The 19,189-nt window shown below is 40.5% G+C and overlaps 1 protein-coding gene across 1 annotated transcript; it reads left to right on the top strand.

The window, feature by feature from the left end:
* Nucleotides 1-6: 6 nt before the first annotated feature.
* On the top strand, nucleotides 7-18,359 carry LOC119276158 (U3 small nucleolar RNA-associated protein 20-like). Its single transcript, XM_037557150.1, has 31 exons — nucleotides 7-79; nucleotides 167-289; nucleotides 2,417-2,574; nucleotides 3,501-3,545; nucleotides 3,695-3,773; nucleotides 3,845-3,918; nucleotides 4,069-4,175; nucleotides 4,637-4,822; nucleotides 5,138-5,341; nucleotides 5,439-5,634; nucleotides 5,723-5,797; nucleotides 5,887-6,239; nucleotides 6,324-6,516; nucleotides 6,663-6,897; nucleotides 6,967-7,297; nucleotides 8,217-8,397; nucleotides 8,489-8,629; nucleotides 8,717-8,978; nucleotides 9,064-9,546; nucleotides 10,048-10,511; nucleotides 10,958-11,094; nucleotides 11,267-11,448; nucleotides 11,557-11,955; nucleotides 12,037-12,162; nucleotides 12,253-12,318; nucleotides 12,708-14,491; nucleotides 14,570-14,849; nucleotides 15,036-15,269; nucleotides 16,953-17,471; nucleotides 17,584-17,719; nucleotides 17,921-18,359. Exons 1-31 carry the CDS (start codon nucleotides 20-22, stop codon nucleotides 18,175-18,177), a joined length of 8,070 nt encoding a protein of 2,689 aa, XP_037413047.1. The 5' UTR covers nucleotides 7-19; the 3' UTR covers nucleotides 18,178-18,359.
* The last annotated feature ends 830 nt before the right edge of the window (nucleotides 18,360-19,189 follow it).

Raw genomic sequence — 19,189 nt, 5'->3', positions numbered from 1 at the left:
CACCTCGCCGGCCGCGGCTATGGCGTACGCGGCGGTGAAGTGCCTCAACACGTCCTCCTCCAGCAACAAGCGCTTCGTGGTAAGAGCATCCGCTGCGCTTTCGCTCCCCGGCAAATCGAGCTCATGGATGGGTTTTACGGCTGCTAATGAGTGTGGATTCGTGCAGTTCAAGAGCTTCTCGGAGCGGGTGGGGGACATAGTCATCGATGTGTACCGTAGCATCGATAAGGTTAAGGCGGAGCCCTTGAGCGGTTCCTCGTTTTTCCTCGACGCTCTGGTCGAGTGGAGGGTATGCACTTTTCTTTCTTTCTCCTGCTTTTTTTGTACCCCCTCCGTTCCAAATTACTCGTCGTGGTTTTAGTTCAAATTTGGACTAAAACCACGACGAGTAATTTGGAACGGAGTATTTTGTATCTGCAAAATTCAACTCCTGGAGCAACGGGAAAGCTTATTTGCTGACTAGAACATTGGGAAAGCTTAATCACCTTAATTAGTTTTTTTTGATAATCTCGTATAGTTCGGTTATTGTGATAGATGCACTTGAATGTTGAGAGTTTGCAATTGGGAATATTAGTGGAAACAGAACTCAAAAAAATTTAAATCCCACCAGCCAAGACAATTTTTCTTACCTGCTTTGTATGTATTTGACATATATTATGGTATTTCTATTATGTGCCTTGCACATTATTGGTAAAGTTTCGAATCTCAGGAGATCACAAACCTTGTATGATACATTATGGTGATGTCCAAAGGCTGCAACTACTCATGCCACATCATGATCCTAGATCTACTGCAGAATTTCAGTTACACATAACAATGAAATCGAAACCACTAAAGGAACATAAATTGACAAATGATCATCCCTTTGTTGTTTCAATATCCACCCAGCAGTTGACTTGTCTGAAAGTTACATCTTTTTGATTCCCAAACATAGGAACCAGTTCAAACTGTTTTCTTCACACAAACTAATAATCCAAGAGAATGGATACATCAAAACGGGAGAAATATATTTATGTACTTCCTCTGTAAACAAATGTAAGAGCGTTTAGATCACTATTTTAGTGATCTAAATGCTCTTATTTTTCTTTACAGAGGGAGTATATATCTTTACAGAAGCCACAACCATGCATATACTGTCCTAACCACCCCCCAATAATAAAAACAGTAATTCACCAACATGCAAAACTCCTTATAGCCACTCGCCCACTCCAACTCATTGTTGTCCCATTCCACGCTCCTTTAAGCCCACATAATCTGTGGAACAGTTTAATGATTCATCTTACTTTTCAGTCTTCCAGAATACTGATGACACGAAGACTTCGTGGCATAACTAACAAAAACATAACTCACGTTGCATATTACACATAACACATAGTAATAGAAAAACAAAGTAAATGAAGAAGATCACCCATTCAGTCTTCGTTGGTACCATGATTTGCTTATTGCGGTCAGCAGGCTAACATTCCAACTCGTTACAAATTGGAATATTACAACCCCAAACAGCTCTAACCTAAGCCAAGGTGTTAAAAACTCAAGTTGCCAGTTGCCATTATAAAACACTGATCCATGAAAACTGTGGCCAGCGTGTCATTTGTCGATCACTTCAAACTTTCTAAGCACTTGAAGACCTACACCTGAGGATGTGTTAAACTCTACATTGCAAATTGTAGATGACTCCCCAGTCAACTGAGAAGTCCATGCCATTGCGAAACCAAAAAAAAAACTAAAATAAATATCAATTTAACCCAAATTATCTTCTTATCTGCACCTCATGCACACACCAATTTTTAAGTATACCTTGGCGGAACTATGCTAGTCCCCACACCCCTGTTCAACTCCAGATGATGAAGCTTGGAACTTCAGGAGCAACTGTAGACTTCTGAATTTCAAAGAAATGTCCTTAGCTTCCTAAGCTTATAATTGTAGACTTCAGGAGTAAGTGTTTCAAATTTCACAGGACGTCCTTAATCTTCCAATCGGTCGATGGCAATATTGTATTTTAGATTAAGATTCTGCATTTAGGATCTGAAATGCTCTGTCGACATCTATATTTTTCATAGGAGGTTGAGGAACTACTTTGCAGATTTTAGAAGTGGAATGATAGTGGTGGTCATTACTGAAATTTTTGTCAGCTGTTGGTTGTGAATTTTGAATGTCTGGAGTTTAGGTTTGTATGATTGTGAGACCGTGAGAGTGAGAAGTTGCTGTGACGATGATGTTTGCTCATTCATACCTATTTTGGCTGGTTGTGCAATGACCTATAGTGATCCAGAATTAAGGTTCCTAACACATGGAGACATTTCTGTGTTTGCATTCTGTCTAGCTTCTGTGGAAGTTTATTCCGTGAATCGTACATATTTAGTGATTGACAAACATTCTGCTACCCTCTTAATTTTGTCTTGTTCTTGTGATTTAGGAGCTGAATACTGCAGAAGACTTCATTTCGTTTTACGATGAGATGATACCATTGGTGCAGACATTGCCACAAATCGTATTGCACCGTGAGAAAATATTTTCTGGGCTGCTACGACGAGTAAATATGGCGGCACGATTGTCCCTCGAGCCAATATTCATGTAAGTGGGTCATCATTTCACGAATCTATTTGAATGGAGTGACTTGGTGGTACTTAAAACATGTTATGTGCTGTCGTTTGCCTTTCCATGTTTTTTGGGTTTGGGTCACAGATAGAATGACTGGTATTACACTGAATATTTTCATTGGGGATCTAAGTTAGATGCCGCGTCCCACATTGTTTCCAAAAGCTTTCATGCAATGAAAGCTGGAACGGAACTCAAATTTGACATCCTCTTGGATCATCTGCCAGGACTTGCTGCTTTGGAGTTGTTGTGGACTTGTTTGTATATAGTTGTATGGCTGTTGTATATGCTATATCATGTGTATGTATGCTCTGGTACATAGTTAAATTGAGCTTACTGAACTGAGGCTATGTAATATTTTTGGATCACTTAAACTCTTTTTTGAACATTAACATGTGGGATTTGGGAAAGGTGGGCTGAACTACTTTCTCATGAGTGGATTGGTCGAAATATTGTATCGTCTGCAATCAAACATACTAACTTATTCCTTGCTTATGATGCCAAGCCTGGCCTTCAAAGATTTCAATTGAGTGTCAGCAGGGCTATACTGAACTGCAATGCGCTGGCCCTTGCATGATGCAATATAATGTTTAAACTTCTTTGTTATGTGATACCTAAAGTGAACTTCCACCTAGAGTATCCATTTAGTTTGCCAGTCCCATATTTCTGTTTTGATTTTGAAATTTACTGAGGGGATCTTGAATTTCCTTGTTCAGTATTCTGGCGTCATTTTCAAATTTACTGTGGGTATCTTTAATACATAGCTCTGGACTTCAGTATCATGTACTAGAGTCAGCTTGTTCAAATGTTATGTTTGTTATCTACATTCTTGTGTCTTGTTGGTGTTAATTACTATTTTAGCTATTATTGAAGGTCTAAAGTGATTTTTTGTTTACATGCAGGTTAATTGCAGAATTCGCCAGGGATATTCTAGAGGAATTTTTGCCGTGAGTTTCCTAATTCAAATAGTATTAATATTCATCTAGCATGACTGTTTACTTATGGCTTCATACTTCCTTGTTCACTTTGGTGGCCATTCTTATTTGGTTCTTTTTCTTAAGAGGGTTTAAACTTCTTCCCATTTTGTTTATTGCAGGTTTCTAGGAAGACACGCTAGTGCTATTTTGGCTCTCCTTAGTGATGGGGGTGATCGTGACCCTGAAATCCTGGAGCAGGTAGAATATCTTATTATTCTGATTTTAACATATTGTGGTTCAGTAAGACATAATGGTGTGTTGCATTTCAGGTCTTCACATCTTGGTCACGCATAATGATGTACTTGCAGAAGTATCTAGTAAAAGACGTTGTTCAGATTCTCAGGTTAGTTTTTGTCTGCAAGAAATGAGATCTACGTACGTTTTTAAAACTCGAACCCATTTTATTATCTCTTCACCAGGATAGAGTAAGCAACTTGCGTCTATCATTTTTTCCACCATCAAACTTACTGCAAATTCTTTATCATCTCTGAAGGATCACATCTCCGCTGAGATTTTTCCCAAAGGATTATGTGAGAGAATTTATGGCTGAATCTGTTTCATTTTTGCTGAGGAATGCACGTAACGATCAACTAACACAAGGTATTGTTTTATTTTTTTTCTCTCCTTCTCTGAACTGGATAGCATGTTTAACCGTGGGAATAGTCCCGCCTTTGCTCGATTAGAGAAGAGTGGTGATGCTTCTGCCTGCCTACTGTGCGATGATAGTGTAAATCTTGTCTCCAATTTGGTGGATTACCAGACTTCTGAGTTTAATCTTTCTTAGCATTAGCTTCATATTGTATGCAATCAGTGGCTTATTTTTGTTGAGGCACATTATTTTATGTAAGAGTCATATCTAGAACACTTCCTTTGTGAAATACATATTGTTCGCTTCAGCCCCACCAGTTAAGCCAGACACTCTAAACTCAGCCTCCAAGTATTTATATTTTTGGGTTGGGAAGCGCAGGTGTGGGGAATGCTGCTATGATGCCAGACCTTGTTATGAGGTATATTATCTTCTGTTATATTAACTACCTTTATCCCCCCCTTTTGTTTTTTAGGTTTAAGGAAAGCTCTGTTTGAGGCTGCTAAAAAATCGTCACCTATACGGATAGACGGGGTGACTGCGTTGTTGTGGCACGTAATGAGAGGAACTTACACAAAGCTTCACTCAAGAGCTGGAAATGTCATGGAGTTCTTGTTGAGCAAGTCAATACTTACCACTATCGACAATAAATTCCCAGATGGTCAGATAACATTTTGTAGACGATGTACTGTTGTAATTTTTATGCCCATTAGCTGCATTGCCTTGTACTTCCACTGATCCTATATGTTGATTTTTTTTATTGGCTACCTCATTATCATCTCAGTTTAATTGAACTGTACACATCTATTGTTGATTCACTGAGTTAGATTTGTCTACCATTCTAACCATGATTTAGTAACTGAAAATGTCGTTTGTGAATTATACGAATGTCGATGTTTGTATTGCAAATGGCTATTTTCGTTTATATTGTCATCATTATTCAGTAATGTAATCATTGGATTAATACAATATGCAGGGTCTTCTACTACTCGTGAGGTCATAACTGGTGTTATCCATAGATTATGCAACGAAGTGGATCAGAAAGAGTTGGCGTTGATATATACTTGCTTGTTTAAAGAAATCAAAAGCTGCATTAAGGATGATTGTTTGGGGCACTTGAAACACATGATTGATTTTCTTACATTTGCTCTAGAAAACAGCAAGCAGAGTGATATGCTTGGTAAGTGCTTGTCTCACCATCCATATGCTTTTTATTGTTTTGAGTTCTGTTGGTAGTTTTAATTAGAATATCTTTCTGTATTTTCCCCCCTTTTCAGACAAGGCTGATGTTCTTGAACTTGTTAAGTTGCTGATCCATAAGTATGTTAGGCCTGGTAGCAGGACAGGAGAATCTTCTTCATCTGAGTTTCTTGGGAGTATCTTGGACTTTCTTCTTTGTGTTTTGGATGTTCCAGTTATTTCTTGCAATTTATCCATCATATACGCCCCTGTATTTGAACTAACCAATTTGAGGTAAATTATGCCTGTAGAACCCATAGTCATATTATTTATATTCCAAAAGCAATCTAGCACAGCTCACGGTTTAATTCTGACGTTTCAGCGCGGTTGCCTTTATGAAAAAGCTTTTCATGAAAGGCCCACAAATTATAAAAGCTTTTGGGAGGCAGATACTGAGGTATGCACTAGTAATTGTTGTTGTACTTTAAATAGTACCTGTACAATTCCACACATGAAGATTTGACCCTGCAATTTGATGCCTTGCAGTGCAATGGATAATATTCTTGAGATTTCACCCGAGGAAGTTCTCTTTATCCTTCTGCATTTATTTAAGAAAGCAACAGATGGAGTAACTCCCCATGACATTGATGGTAGTCATCTTGATCGGGAGAAGAAAGTGTATAAGTTCTGTGATTCAAATGTCCGTTTATGGATAAAGTTTGTAGATGATATAGTCAAGACAGGCAATCATTCGAGTAATCTGGTCAGTGTAAAGGAAGCTGCTATACTATGGGGATCTGTTCGCTGCTACTCAAATGTTAAAGAAGCCCCTCAAGATAGTTTAGCAATGCTGAATAAGTTTATTCGCAGCCTTGATCTGTTACTTGAGGTGGAAGAAGGTGATTGTACTTGAAGATTTATGTACTTTGTTACATTAACCATCTGCAGTCTTCTGAAAAGGCACAATTTTTGTCTACATGCAGATAGCATTAGTGGTCTTCTGAAGAATACCTGGAGAAGTCTACTCGGTGCAGCATTATTATCGTACCATGAACTACTGCTGGTTAACGTCGGTAAAAAATCAGAATTAAGTTTCTTCCTATCTCTTGCCAAGAGGCACAGCACATGTCCGCAAGTACTCTCTGCTGTAGCTGAATATTTGGATTCCCTACATGGGTAAAGTTATTTCTGCTCTAACTTTCTACTCCCTCTGTCTCAAAATATAAGACGTTTTTTGACACTTATATTTTGAGACAGAGGGAGTACTTATTTTGATCAATTTTCACGGTTATTCAATTCTCTTTGTTTGTTTCTGTGAGCAGAGCAACTTCCCTGGGGATGACGGAAGAATTCGATCCACAGAATCTCTTGAATTCATTCTGTATCTTTGGTGCTAGCTTGAGCAGTCCAAATAAGAATGTCCGGGTTTTGACATTGAGGATTTTATCTTATTATGCAAAGATGGATCAACGCCTAGGCTCAGATGATGAGCGGCCACATAAGAGGCGAAAAGCAGAAGATTCTGCAGAGGAAACTCTTGAACCTAAATACACTAATGTACGTTCTGGCAGCTAATATTTCACTTGCTATTTGCTGTTTTTATTCTAACATCTCCCTTGAAATCAGGTTGTCGATACTCTTCTCGCTGTTGAATCAACTCCAGTTTCAGTATCTACTAGCCGCAAAATTGCTATCTTCGTTTCTCGGATACAAATGAGTCTATCTTCTAATACGGTTCATGATGATTACATACCTCTTCTCTTGCATGGGATTATTGGCATCTTATACAATCGATTTAGTGATCTGTGGCCACCAGCACTGGATTGTCTTGCTGTCCTTGTTAGCAAACACAAGGATCTTGTCTGGAGTCAGTTTATTCAGTTTATTGCAGTTTACCAGTCAAAGGGTCTAACCGTGAGAAACCAAGAGAAGCTGCAAGCTGTGTCCCACCCAGAATGTATGTCTCATCCATCTGTAATTTTCTGTTTGTATTTTCTTCTATGTAAACCCACCCCTATGCTCCATTTACCTTTGTTCTCATTCACTGCATGTTTCATTTTGAGTTTCTCCTGTCCATCTCTTGTATTGCTGTATTTCTGACTCTATTTATGTTAAAGAAGACAAATAGAAAGAAATAATTTTTATTGCTCTATATGGGAGTTGATGAGTATGTTGAGACACTGTGGCTTTGCATCCCATTGTGTTGAGACTGTTGTGCTTGTGCCTCTGTCTTGGTAAACTGCACATATAGCTTTTCAAGCTTTCACCAAGTTTTTATTTCCTACTAATTGGCCTTAGGAGACCCAAACTTGTGAAACGATGCTTGCTGGATTGATTAACTGTTATGGTATTTGGGTGTCAATAAGCATGCAACAGTAGTGACTGCAGAATCGAGTCCGGAATGATGATATACGAGATAGAGTTGGGGTAGCACCAATTGAGGAGAAGCTTGTCCAACATCGTTTGAGATGGTTTGGGCATATTCAGCGCAGGCCTCCAGAAGCTCCAGTGCATAGCGGACGGCTAAAGCGTGCGGAGAATGTCAAGAGAGGGCGGGGTCGACCGATTTTGACATGGGAGGAGTCCGTTAAGAGAGACCTGAAGGATTGGAGTATCGACAAAGAGCTAGCTATGGACAGGGGTGCGTGGAAGCTTGCTATCCATGTGCCAGAGCCATGAGTTGGTTGCGAGATCTTATGGGTTTCACCTCTAGCCTACCCCAACTTGCTTGGGACTAAAGGCTTTGTTGTTGTTGTTGAGTAGTGACTGCAGACCTTTTGTTTGTTATGGACTTATGGTTAAGTAATTATCTTGAAGTCAAGTTTATGTGCTTAAGTGCTTTTACCATTTCTTATTTCAATCTTTGATTTTTGCAGCTATTATTGACTGCTTCAGCTTATATCTTGCTACGGATTTTGATTATACACCCCTTGAGACGATTGCTACACTATTGCTTCAAGCCCTCCAAAAGATACCTGATGTTGCTGAGTCTTGCTCTCGACATGTCGTTCCATTATTTCTAAACTTCATGGGCTATACCGATGGCAGCATCACTAGGTATTTATGGAAGACATTGTTTGTGCAGCTCAGACTTGAATACTGAATCTCCAATCCTTATTAATGCCCTTTTTAATCTTGATTTTGACAGTGTCCATTCATATATGTCTGACAAGTGTAAAGGCAAACAATGGAAAATGATTCTAAAAGAATGGCTGAACTTGTTGCGAGCAATGCGCAATGCTCGATCACTGTCCCAGAGCAAGATTATTCAGGAAATATTAACTGAAAGGTTTGTGAATTTTGTAATGTTGCTAATATGAATTTCCTGCGTGTGAGGTGCTGCATGGAAATTTGACTAATTAACATTTATTGCCAGGGTCCTCGATGAGAGTGATCCTGATATACAGGCAAAAGCATTGGATTGCATTCTGAACTGGAAGGATGAATTCCTAATCCCATACAGTCAAAACCTTAAGAATCTGATCGGCTTGAAAACTCTCCGTGAAGAACTCACCACGTGGGCAGTTTCACATGACTCTTTATCTATCCAGAAATGTCACAGAAGTCATGTTGTTCCTTTGGTTATTCGTGTGTTAACACCTAAAGTAAGAAAACTGAAGCTGCTTGGTTCTCGAAAGGTTGGTATCTTTAGTTAGCAAAAGAAATATTTGCATTTTAGTTCACGTGAAAGCTAACTTCCATACGTTTTGTATTGTTGTGCAGCACACGGGGGTTAGCCATCGAAAGGCCATTCTCCGTTTCCTTCTGCAGTTTGATGCAAAGGAGCTTCAGCTCTTTTTCTCGTTACTACTAAAGTCCTTGATCCCTGGGAGCCTTCAACTTGAAATGTTCTCTTGTCAGTCCGGCAACCTACTTGAAAGTATTTCTGATGCCATGGGAACTTCGTCCAGCATCTGTCTAGAGAGTCTTACATGGAAAAGGGCAAATGGTTTTCTTCATTTAGTTGAAGAGATTTTTGGTACTTTCGGCATGACACATATAGGTCCATTTCTTAATGCTCTATTGATCATTGTTGTTCGGTTGCTGGAGAGTTGCATGCGGAATCTTGGAAACAGCAGCGATGAGAAAGATCCTTGTAAACAATCAAATCACCCTGATAATGGTTGTTCCAATGACCAGGAAGCTGACAATTCCATAGATCTGAATGAATGCCCAAATGAGATGACAGTAGCCGACGATACTGAGGTGTGTCACGTTATATAAACATCACCTGCAAAAATATGCAGTGCTGTCACCTTTAATATTGGTTTAGTTATTACAGATCTGTACCATGTTGTTTGTCAGAACTACCAAATAGCTGTTCTGTTCTTCCTGGAAAAAAATTGTTGATGATTTTCCCAATTTAATCTAGAAGTATCTGATATTTTAGGGAAAAACTAGTTAAACATATTTTATGGCATATAATAAGTGTAGTTACTACTGTTTGATATGATGGTTCTGTCAAAGTCTTACTCAAAGTTATCGTATGTGTACCCGTCATTATTTCTCTGATCAAAGTAGCATACACTGTGTTGACAAATCATGAATATCTTCTCTGTTACTGTTTGTGATGATGGTTCTGTCAAAGTCTTACTCAAAGTTATCGTGTGTACCCGTCATTATTTCTTCGATCAAAGTAGCGTACACTGTGTTGACAAATCATGAATATCTTCTCTGAACTAATCCCTGTCTCACTCTTTTATGCAGGCAAGTGCCTCAGTCAAGCAGTTAAAGGATCTTAGGTCCTTATGTATTCGAATCGTTTCCTTGGCACTCGGTCAGTATGAAAGTCATGACTTTGGAGAATACTTCTGGAGTACTTTTTTTGCTTCTGTGAAACCTCTGATTGACTGCTTCAGACAAGAGGCTGGCAGTAGTGAGAAACCGAGCTCTTTATTTTCTTGCTTCATGGTTATGAGTCAGAGCCCAAAATTAGCACCACTATTAGGGACTAATAACCTTGTACCGGCTATATTTTCTATTTTGACTGTGAGGACTGCGTCAGAATCTATCACCTCCTATGCACTTGAGTTTATTGAGAATCTATTGAGGCTGGATAATGATTTGGAGCAGCAAGAAGATCACTCGGTGAAGAAAATTCTTGCTCAACATATGGATGTTCTTCTCAACAGTCTCCATGATTTTGTTAATTATCGCAAAGAACTTCACAGGTATATGCTTTTGTTTGTGTGGAGTCTGACAAATGGCACTGAATTGCTCATGTCTTCTTCTTATTGTATTGATCTATTTTATGGTCAAGCATCTCTTATGAGTAGTCAGGGCCTTAAAGTTGTCTTCTTGGTAACTCACATACCATCATTCCCTCGATGCGATTCACTGCATGTTTTTTTCTTTTGAAAACTCTGCTTGGACCTTATCCATATTGTTTGGAGAGAAACTATGAACTTCAAGAAAAAGAACTCACTACACCACTAAAGTTATTTTGGTTCGAGCACTTCTCTCGAGTTCAGTTGAACATGTTAGTGGAAGATACAAATTAGTGACATCAATTGTGCATTGTTCGGGGCATTCTGTTTCTTGCCTGGAGGTGCCTCACATTGAAGTTATTACTCATTTTTGGAGCTTATGTTCAGAATGTTCCTTTTGATTTGTACAGGAGATCTGGGAGATGGCTTGGGCAACGTGAACTTAGGTTGTTTAAACTATTGCTAAATTACATCACAGATCCTTCAGCTGCAGAGCATGTTGTAGATCTCGTCCTTCCGTTTTTTAGTAAGAAGGATTTGAACTCTGGTAAGCCTATCTTCAAGTCAAGTTTATCCTGTGCACACATCTGATTTGTATTTCAACATGCACAAATGGGACATGAGATCATCATTATTTTTCACCTCGCTTGCAACATTCTAGGCTTCTAGCACCCTTGACATGTTTTGCCCTCTTCTGTATCATGTCTTCTATACAACAGATGAGTGTCTGGAAGCTCTACATGTTGTAAGGGGAATAATACAAAATCTACGACATGGTGTGTGTGTAAAAATTGTAAATGCACTCAATCCATTGCTTGCGACTGTTGGACTCGAGCAGCGGCTATGTATCTGTGATATTTATGATGGGCTTTCATTGCATGAGTCTTCAATGTCCTCTCTGGTAATTATTGCTTTTCTTGTGATGTAATGTCATCTGAGTCAGCTTTGCCCCAGTATCTGTTCCTTTCCTATTTACAGTCTTAGTTGTGATAGTTGGTCCTTCTTACAGGCTCGGTTACTGCAAGATCTGAATGCGGTTTCAACCTCAGAACTAGGTGAACTAGATTATGACAGGAGAATCAGAGCATATGATACGGTTCAGCCGCAGTTATTTCACGGCATGCAAGAAGAACATATAGGTGCCATATTATCTCACTGCGTGTATGATATGTCATCCGACGAGCTAATTTTCCGGCAAAGTGCATCCAGGGCTCTTCAATCATTCCTGGGATTCTCTGCATCAGTTATGAACAGTGACCCCGGCGGCTCTGTTGAAACAGCCACTGTTAAACCTGGAGACAATAATTCCAGAAACATTTGCACGAAAGGCCGTATTCAACAAATATTAGAGAGAACTTACCTTCATAATATGGGAACAGCGATGTCTAAAGACATATCAGTTCAAAAGGTGTAAATTCTGGCTACCTTTTGTATAAACTATATGATGTTACTAACTAAAAAGAAGAAATTAATGCTTCTGTAATTTCAGGAGTGGATCATTTTACTTCGGGAGATGGTCTATAATTTTGATCATGTACCATCCTTAAACTCCTTCAGGCCTCTCTGTAAAGACGATCTGGATGACGATTTTTTCCACAACATAATTCATTTACAGGTAACTTTACTCAATTCGTTCACCTCAGAGTCTAAAGTTCCAAACAAATAACAGTAGTTCTTATTTGTATGGTCGTATCCATTAATGCAGGCTGGTAAAAGATCCAAAGCGTTATCTCTTTTCAGGCAGGCAATGAAAGATACCAACTTTTCAGAGGTAAATATTAAATATTGCCAAGTTTTATTGGTGGAATACGTATCAGATGAAATGAATAGCTGCCACAGATGACTGCCTATTTGTTTGAATGTTTAGTTCAAAGTTCAGTCCGTCAATGACTATATCTTTTGCTATTGATTGCCATAATGGGTGTTTGTGGGGTGCATCTCACCCCATTTACTATGAAATAGCACATTAACAACCATGGTGCAATGTGCACTATCTTGCTTGGCTGCAGGATTATTTCTTCTTGGCTTTATGAAGCTAATATTGCTCATTAGTTCCCACACAATATTAGCTGGCACAACAAATTCAAATGGATGAAGCATCTGATTCATGTTGTCTCCTTTTTTAATCCACTAACTTCAATTCTTCTGCTTTTGGTTTAGGACGTGACTATGAAAGTCTTTGTTCCACTGTTTTTCAATATATTTTTTGATGTCAAAGCTGGGAAGGGTGAACATGTAAGAGATGTATGTTTGGATACACTTTCTTCTGTTGCTGCCAAAGTGCAGTGGGAGCATTACAGAACAATATTGATGAGATGCTTCCGTGAGTTGAGTCTCAAGCCTGATAAGCAGAAAGTCATTTTGAGGCTAATATGTGCTGTGTTAGATGTGTTCCATTTCATGAAACCCGCAACTGATATCTCGAGTAATTCTGATGGTATGATTGGAGCTTCTCATTCTTCCGTTACATTCTCCTCAACCATAATCTCATTGGAGAAGCAACAATACCTGCGGAAGGTAGTATTTCCACAGGTCCATAAGTTATTAGGAGCCGATCCAGAGAAAGTCAATGTAAGCATAAACCTGGTAGCACTCAAAATACTCAAGTTACTACCGGTGGATTATTTTGAGTCACAACTTTCAAGCATCATACATCGAATCTGCAACTTTCTCAAGAATCGTCTTGAAAGCGTACGTGATGAAGCAAGGTCAGCTTTAGCTGCATCGCTTAAGGAACTTGGGATTGGTTACCTGCAGTTTGTGGTCAAGATATTGAGGGCGATACTGAAAAGGGGTTACGAGCTACATGTTCTGGGCTACACCCTTCATTTTTTATTATCAAAAACTGTGACTGCTGAGATGAATGGTAGTCTTGACTATTGCTTACAAGATTTGTTGTCTGTAGTTGAGAGTGATATACTTGGAGATATTGCAGAGCAAAAGGAAGTTGAAAAGATTGCCTCCAAAATGAAAGAGACAAAGAAGAGAATGTCATTTGAGACTCTTAAGTTGATTGCTCAGAGTATTACATTCAGGACACATTCTTCGAAATTAATCTTGCCAATTTCTGCACATCTTCGGAAGCACCTTACTCCAAAATTAAGAACGAAACTTGAGGCGATGTTACACAGTATAGCCTTGGGGGTTGAGTGCAACCCATCAACTGAAACTTCAAACTTATTTATATTTGTTTATGGCCTTGTTGAGGATACCATTGAAGGGAATGAATCTCAGCGCAAAAAGAATATGGAATCTGGTCCTGGTCAAAAAAACATTCTCAGAATGAATTTCCTAGAACTTGGCGAGAGTGGGTTACAAAATTCCTATATATTTACCAGGTTTGCACTTTCTTTGCTGCACAATCGGTTGAAGAGCATCAAGCTGCACAAGGAAGATGAGCAACTATTGTCTATGTTAGATCCTTTTGTCAACCTTCTGGGAAAATGCCTGAGTTCCAAGTATGAAAGTGTCCTTTCTGTCACTTTTAGATGTCTTGCCATGTTGGTGAAACTTCCTTTGCCATCTCTCAAGGACAATGCAAATTCTATCAAGAGTGTACTAATGGAGATTGCTCAGAGAACTGGAAATTCTAATGGCCATTTGGTCACATCTTGTTTGAAACTACTTGCTCATTTGCTTAGAGGATTTAGGATTTCACTTTCAGATGATCAACTCCAGATGCTTGTCCGTTTCCCTATTTTTGTTGATCTCCAGACAAACCCATCACCTGTTGCCTTGTCGCTTCTGAAAGCAATTGTCAAAAGAAAATTGGTTTCCCCTGAGATTTATGATATTGTAGTTGGGATAGGAGAATTGATGGTTACAACTCAAACAGAGTCTATACGTCAGCAATGTATGCAAATTCTGCTACAGTTTTTTCTAAATTACCCACTCTCAGGGAAGCGCTTACAACAGCATATTGATTTTTTCCTGACAAACCTGAGGTATGCATGAATCCCCAACAGCTACTACTAGCCTTTGGCACTGCGTGTGTGACATACTAACTCTACGAAAATTTGCAGTTATGAGCATGCATCAGGAAGAGAAGCGGTGCTCCAAATGCTCCACGATATTCTTACCAGATTCCCTCAGAGGATTATTGATGACCAGGGTCAAACTTTTTTTCTTCATCTGGTAGTTGCCTTGGCAAATGAACAGCACCAGAAGGTGTCTTCTTTGATTGTCGTAGCAATCAAGAAGCTGTTAGGGCGCATTGGTGATCAGGGAAAGAATTCTATTTTTGAGTACTCTCTTTCCTGGTACACTGGTGAAAAACAGAATTTGTGGAGCGCTTCAGCCCAGGTTAATGGTTATTACCTTTATGATCTCTCAAACACTATATGCAACGAATTTGAAATCGTCTTGCAAATGGTGCTCTCAATTCGTTTTCACATATTTGGAGGGCATAGAAGCACTTCCATCTGTGATTATTGCATTTATTTAGTTTTTCTTTTTCATGAACTGAAGAAGTCTCATTGTATTTTACAGGTTATTAGTCTACTTATTGGGAATCGCTCATTAGGAATTGGTAAACATCTTGAAAGTATTTTGGCTGTTGCGAAGCGAATAATGGAATCTTCTTGCACCGCTTCTGGAGGAGTACAACTAGACTTAACTGGGGAAACTGATCTGCCATTTTGGAAAGAGGCTTACTGTTCTATTCTAATGATGGATAACTTACTTGAACAGTTTCCAGAGTTGTATTTCAAACAAAATACAGAGGTATGTATGATTACCTTTTGAGCACTACTAGATGTTATCATGTGTTCTTTTTACTAGCTGTTGCAGTGCTCTTAATAGTTTATTTCCAGAAATGTCATGTTTTGCTATTGATGTAATGCTATATTCCTTGACTGAAAGCAAACCCTTTAATTGCAGCTGTACTAAGCATTCTTTCTGTCTGTATCTTATCATGATTATTTTACTAGCTGTTGTGGTGCTCTTATTGTCATTTCACAGCTGGTGTAATACTATGTCCCTTCACAGAAAGCAAACCTTGTTCATGGCTAACTTGCAGAATAGCAGAAACAGAGTTCTGTAGCCAACTCATACTCCACATCCCTTAAGGGTGTGTTTGGTTGTAGAACCAACAGCCTGTTTGGTAACCTTTGGAAAGGGAGTTCACACGAGGGAGTTCATCGAGGGAGTAGGCGTAGGAAGTAGAATTTTACTCCCATTCTCTTGTTTGGTATATGATGGGAATTAGTTTGGGATGAAAGTCTGCCCATGAATTAACAGGGTCCCCCATGGGAAGAAATTGATGGGAATTGGCACCCTCAACTCCCATTCCCCTTCCCACTTAAGCTCCCATTCCCTCCAAACAATCAGTGGACTTTTATTCTCCTTACCCTTCAACTCCCATTCCGCATCTTTAATTCCCACCGAACAAACACGCTGCAAGTGAAATGAAATGTAATGGTTCCGTTCCACTGTAATGGAGTGGTTCTGTCTTCGTGTTTGGTAGAGCTAATGAGATGGAATGGAATGGTTCCGTCTCGGTGTTGGTTAGAGAAGTAGGATGTAATACGTGCTACTAATTATTACTTATTTCCAAGTGCTAGTACCAGTGGTAAACATCATTTAGCAACTATTAAATTCGTATCAACCAGTAATGGTACTAAGCACCAACAGCAGCGCATCATCAACTAGTAATAATTCGTATCAATCAGGGTGGAAGGAAGCGAGGGATTGATTTCTTGCGATGCTCTCGCCGTCAAAATTCAGTAGTACTCGTATCAATTCAGGCAAATCAATCAACTAGTAATAATTAGTACCAACGGCAGGGACGATAGGAACAAGGCGCAGGAGAAGAAGATCCACCAGCCCGTCGGGATGACGCGGTGGTCAGCGACGACGAGAGGAACAGGAACAGCGGCAACGGCGTCCTGCTCTCTGATGATGTTGCTCCGCTGGCTGCTAGCCTGCCGCCCGTTGCTAGGTCGTAGCCACACCGCCGATAACTCACCGCTGGCCCGTTGCTAGGTCGCTACCAAGCTACTGCTGCACGCCATGGGAGAGGGGAGTTGGCGGGGATGTGAGGGACAGCCGGCGCCGGAGCGCGAGGTGGTTTGGCCGGCGGCGGCTCAGATTGAGAAAGGAAGCGGCGCTGAGAGTGAAAGGCGCGAGAGGGGGGCGGCGCTGAGAGGGAGAGGCGCGCGACAGAGGTGGTTCCGCGTCGTCCGCTCGTTTTCGAGGAACTACCCGGTTCCGCATAAACAGGGAATATGCCGTTCTCTGGAACGTATGGGTTCTGGTTCCTTCGACGAACTAAACACGGGAATGGGCTCTGGGGACGGAACCGACCCATTACATTCCACCCCATGACAGGAACTAAACACACCCTAAGATCGCTACCCCTTGACTGCCCATACATTTTTGTGCTACCATGACACACTTTACTTGCAGGCGATATGGATGACAATTTGCAAGCTGCTGATACATCCCCATTCGAAGTTACGCATTTATTCTAGCGCTCTGGTATCCAAGTATTTTGCTTCAGTAGAGCAGAGGAAAAAAGAGAAGTTGGATGTCACATCATCGTTCCTTGTCCAACCAAGCAGGCTATTCCTAATTGCTACTGCTTTCTTGAAACAGTTGAGGATGGAGCTAAGTGATACTGCAGAAAATAAGAAAATTGTACACAATCTTGCATACTCAATCTGTAACTTGCATGTGTTGGTTAAGCAAACAACTTCATCGCATCAGTTTTGGTCTAGCCTTGGTTCTTGTGATCATGGTGCCTTCCTCGAGGGTTTTGAATTGCTTGGTTCAAGAAAAGCAAAGAACACATTTCTCCTCTGCACTGCCTCTTGCACTGACGTAGATGGATCTGGCCTTGACAGCAGTGAAGAACTTGCATCTTTCTTTGTTTCTTCTCTCCTGAAGAAAATGGGAAAAATTGCAATGCAGATGGAGGACACACATGTAAGCACCATATCATCATCACACAAGTCAATAAGTCATTGGCTGTTGCAAATACTATTCCCGTGATTGCATATGATATTTAATACTTACTGTATATTTTCTTTGTTTGCAGATGAAGATCGTGTTCAGTTGTTTCAGTACGATTTCATCAAAACTAAGCACTGAAGCTGAATTTTCAACCTATGCTGTTCACATGTTGGCCCCATTGTACAAAGTTGCTGAAGGATTTGCTGGGAAAGTCATCAGTGGTATGATCCTTTTCTTCATATAAATGGGGGGATGTTGCGTATTTTTGTACCAATTTCCTGTTTTTCTGTTCCCTTTGCTTTTGAGGTTAACTTTCTTGGCCAAAACTTGTGCTACTGCCAAATGAGACATGCCATTTTTTTCCACAGCTTACATGTAATCTTGCCTAAGGTATAATAACATTTTGCTGTGTTGCTTTATAGATGAAGTTAAGCAGTCAGCAGAGGTGACCAGGGACAAACTACGTGATCTCATTGGTGTTGAGAAATTTGTGGAAATTTACAACAGTGTCCGGAAGGACCTGAAAGCAAAGAGGGAGAGCAGAAAGCAGGCTGAGAAGCTTGTTGCAGCGGTCGACCCAGCGCGGCACGCCAAGAGGAAGTTGCGTATGTCTGCCAAGCACCGAGAACACAAGAAGCGGAAGATAACAGCGATGAAGATGGGAAGGTGGTTGAGGTAGTTTTTGTTGGTGCTAGCTTCAAGCAGAGGCAAGTTGTATAGCGTTCACTTCTGCGCGGCAATGTCGTTCTGCTTTTGGACTTCGAAATTTGGGCTAGATGGCTGGCAGAAATTTTTTGTATGCTTATGTATACATGCATATATCAATCAAGTTACGCTATACCATTGCAGTTTTTTTTTTGAGATGGAACACTCGTATTCCATTACGACACGGCCTGATCGCCGGTCACCGCACTGATTACATCATCAGGATAGCTAGTGAACCACTCTCTGTGGTCACCATGAGCTAGTCCCGCACCCTTATTAGCCAGCACATGCGCCGGCCTATTACAGGTTCTGGCCGCATACGCCACACGAGCCTCTATGAAAAGAGTTTGGAGTTTGAACCTAATGTCGCTAAATATGACACCCAGCGGTGCAAGATCATAGGCATTAGATGTAGTAGCTTGCTTGAGCACCAGACAGTCAGTTTCAAAGATTGCCCGACCCACACCAAGGCGGTCCGCCGTCGCTACAGCCTGAGCGAGGGCAAAAGTTTCAGCATGCAAGGCATCAGCAAAATCATGTTTACCCCCAGCGGCTGCAAACTGAATATCCCGCTCATCATCTCTGCAAATAAGGCCCCATCCCCCGGCTCCAGACCGGTCATAAAACGTAGCGTCGGTGTTGATCTTAACCATATGACTTGGAGGCTTTGTCCATGTTTGCTGTTGAACTACTGTGCTCTTCGGCTTGGGCACCAGGAATTCTTTCCATTCGTTTGCATGGTGCTGCACTGTGTAACGAAAGGCCTCAACCTCCATTCTTTGTTCACCATGGTTGCCTTTGTTGCGTTCTGTCCACCAACACCAGAGGAGAGCTACTGACAGCAACAAACGCTCTTGTGGCAGACTGAATATAAATGCTATACATTCCTTGGCCGAGTTGCATTCGACAAGTCGAAGTCTGACATCCTCAAGTAACAAGGCACGGCATCTCTGCTTAACCATTTTGCACTTGACGAATAGATGCCC

The sequence above is a fragment of the Triticum dicoccoides genome, chromosome 3B, assembly GCF_002162155.2.
Source record: "Triticum dicoccoides isolate Atlit2015 ecotype Zavitan chromosome 3B, WEW_v2.0, whole genome shotgun sequence".
Lineage (NCBI taxonomy): Eukaryota > Viridiplantae > Streptophyta > Magnoliopsida > Poales > Poaceae > Triticum > Triticum dicoccoides.
Note: the sequence above shows the minus strand (reverse complement) of the source record. Positions and strands in the feature narration are given on the sequence as shown.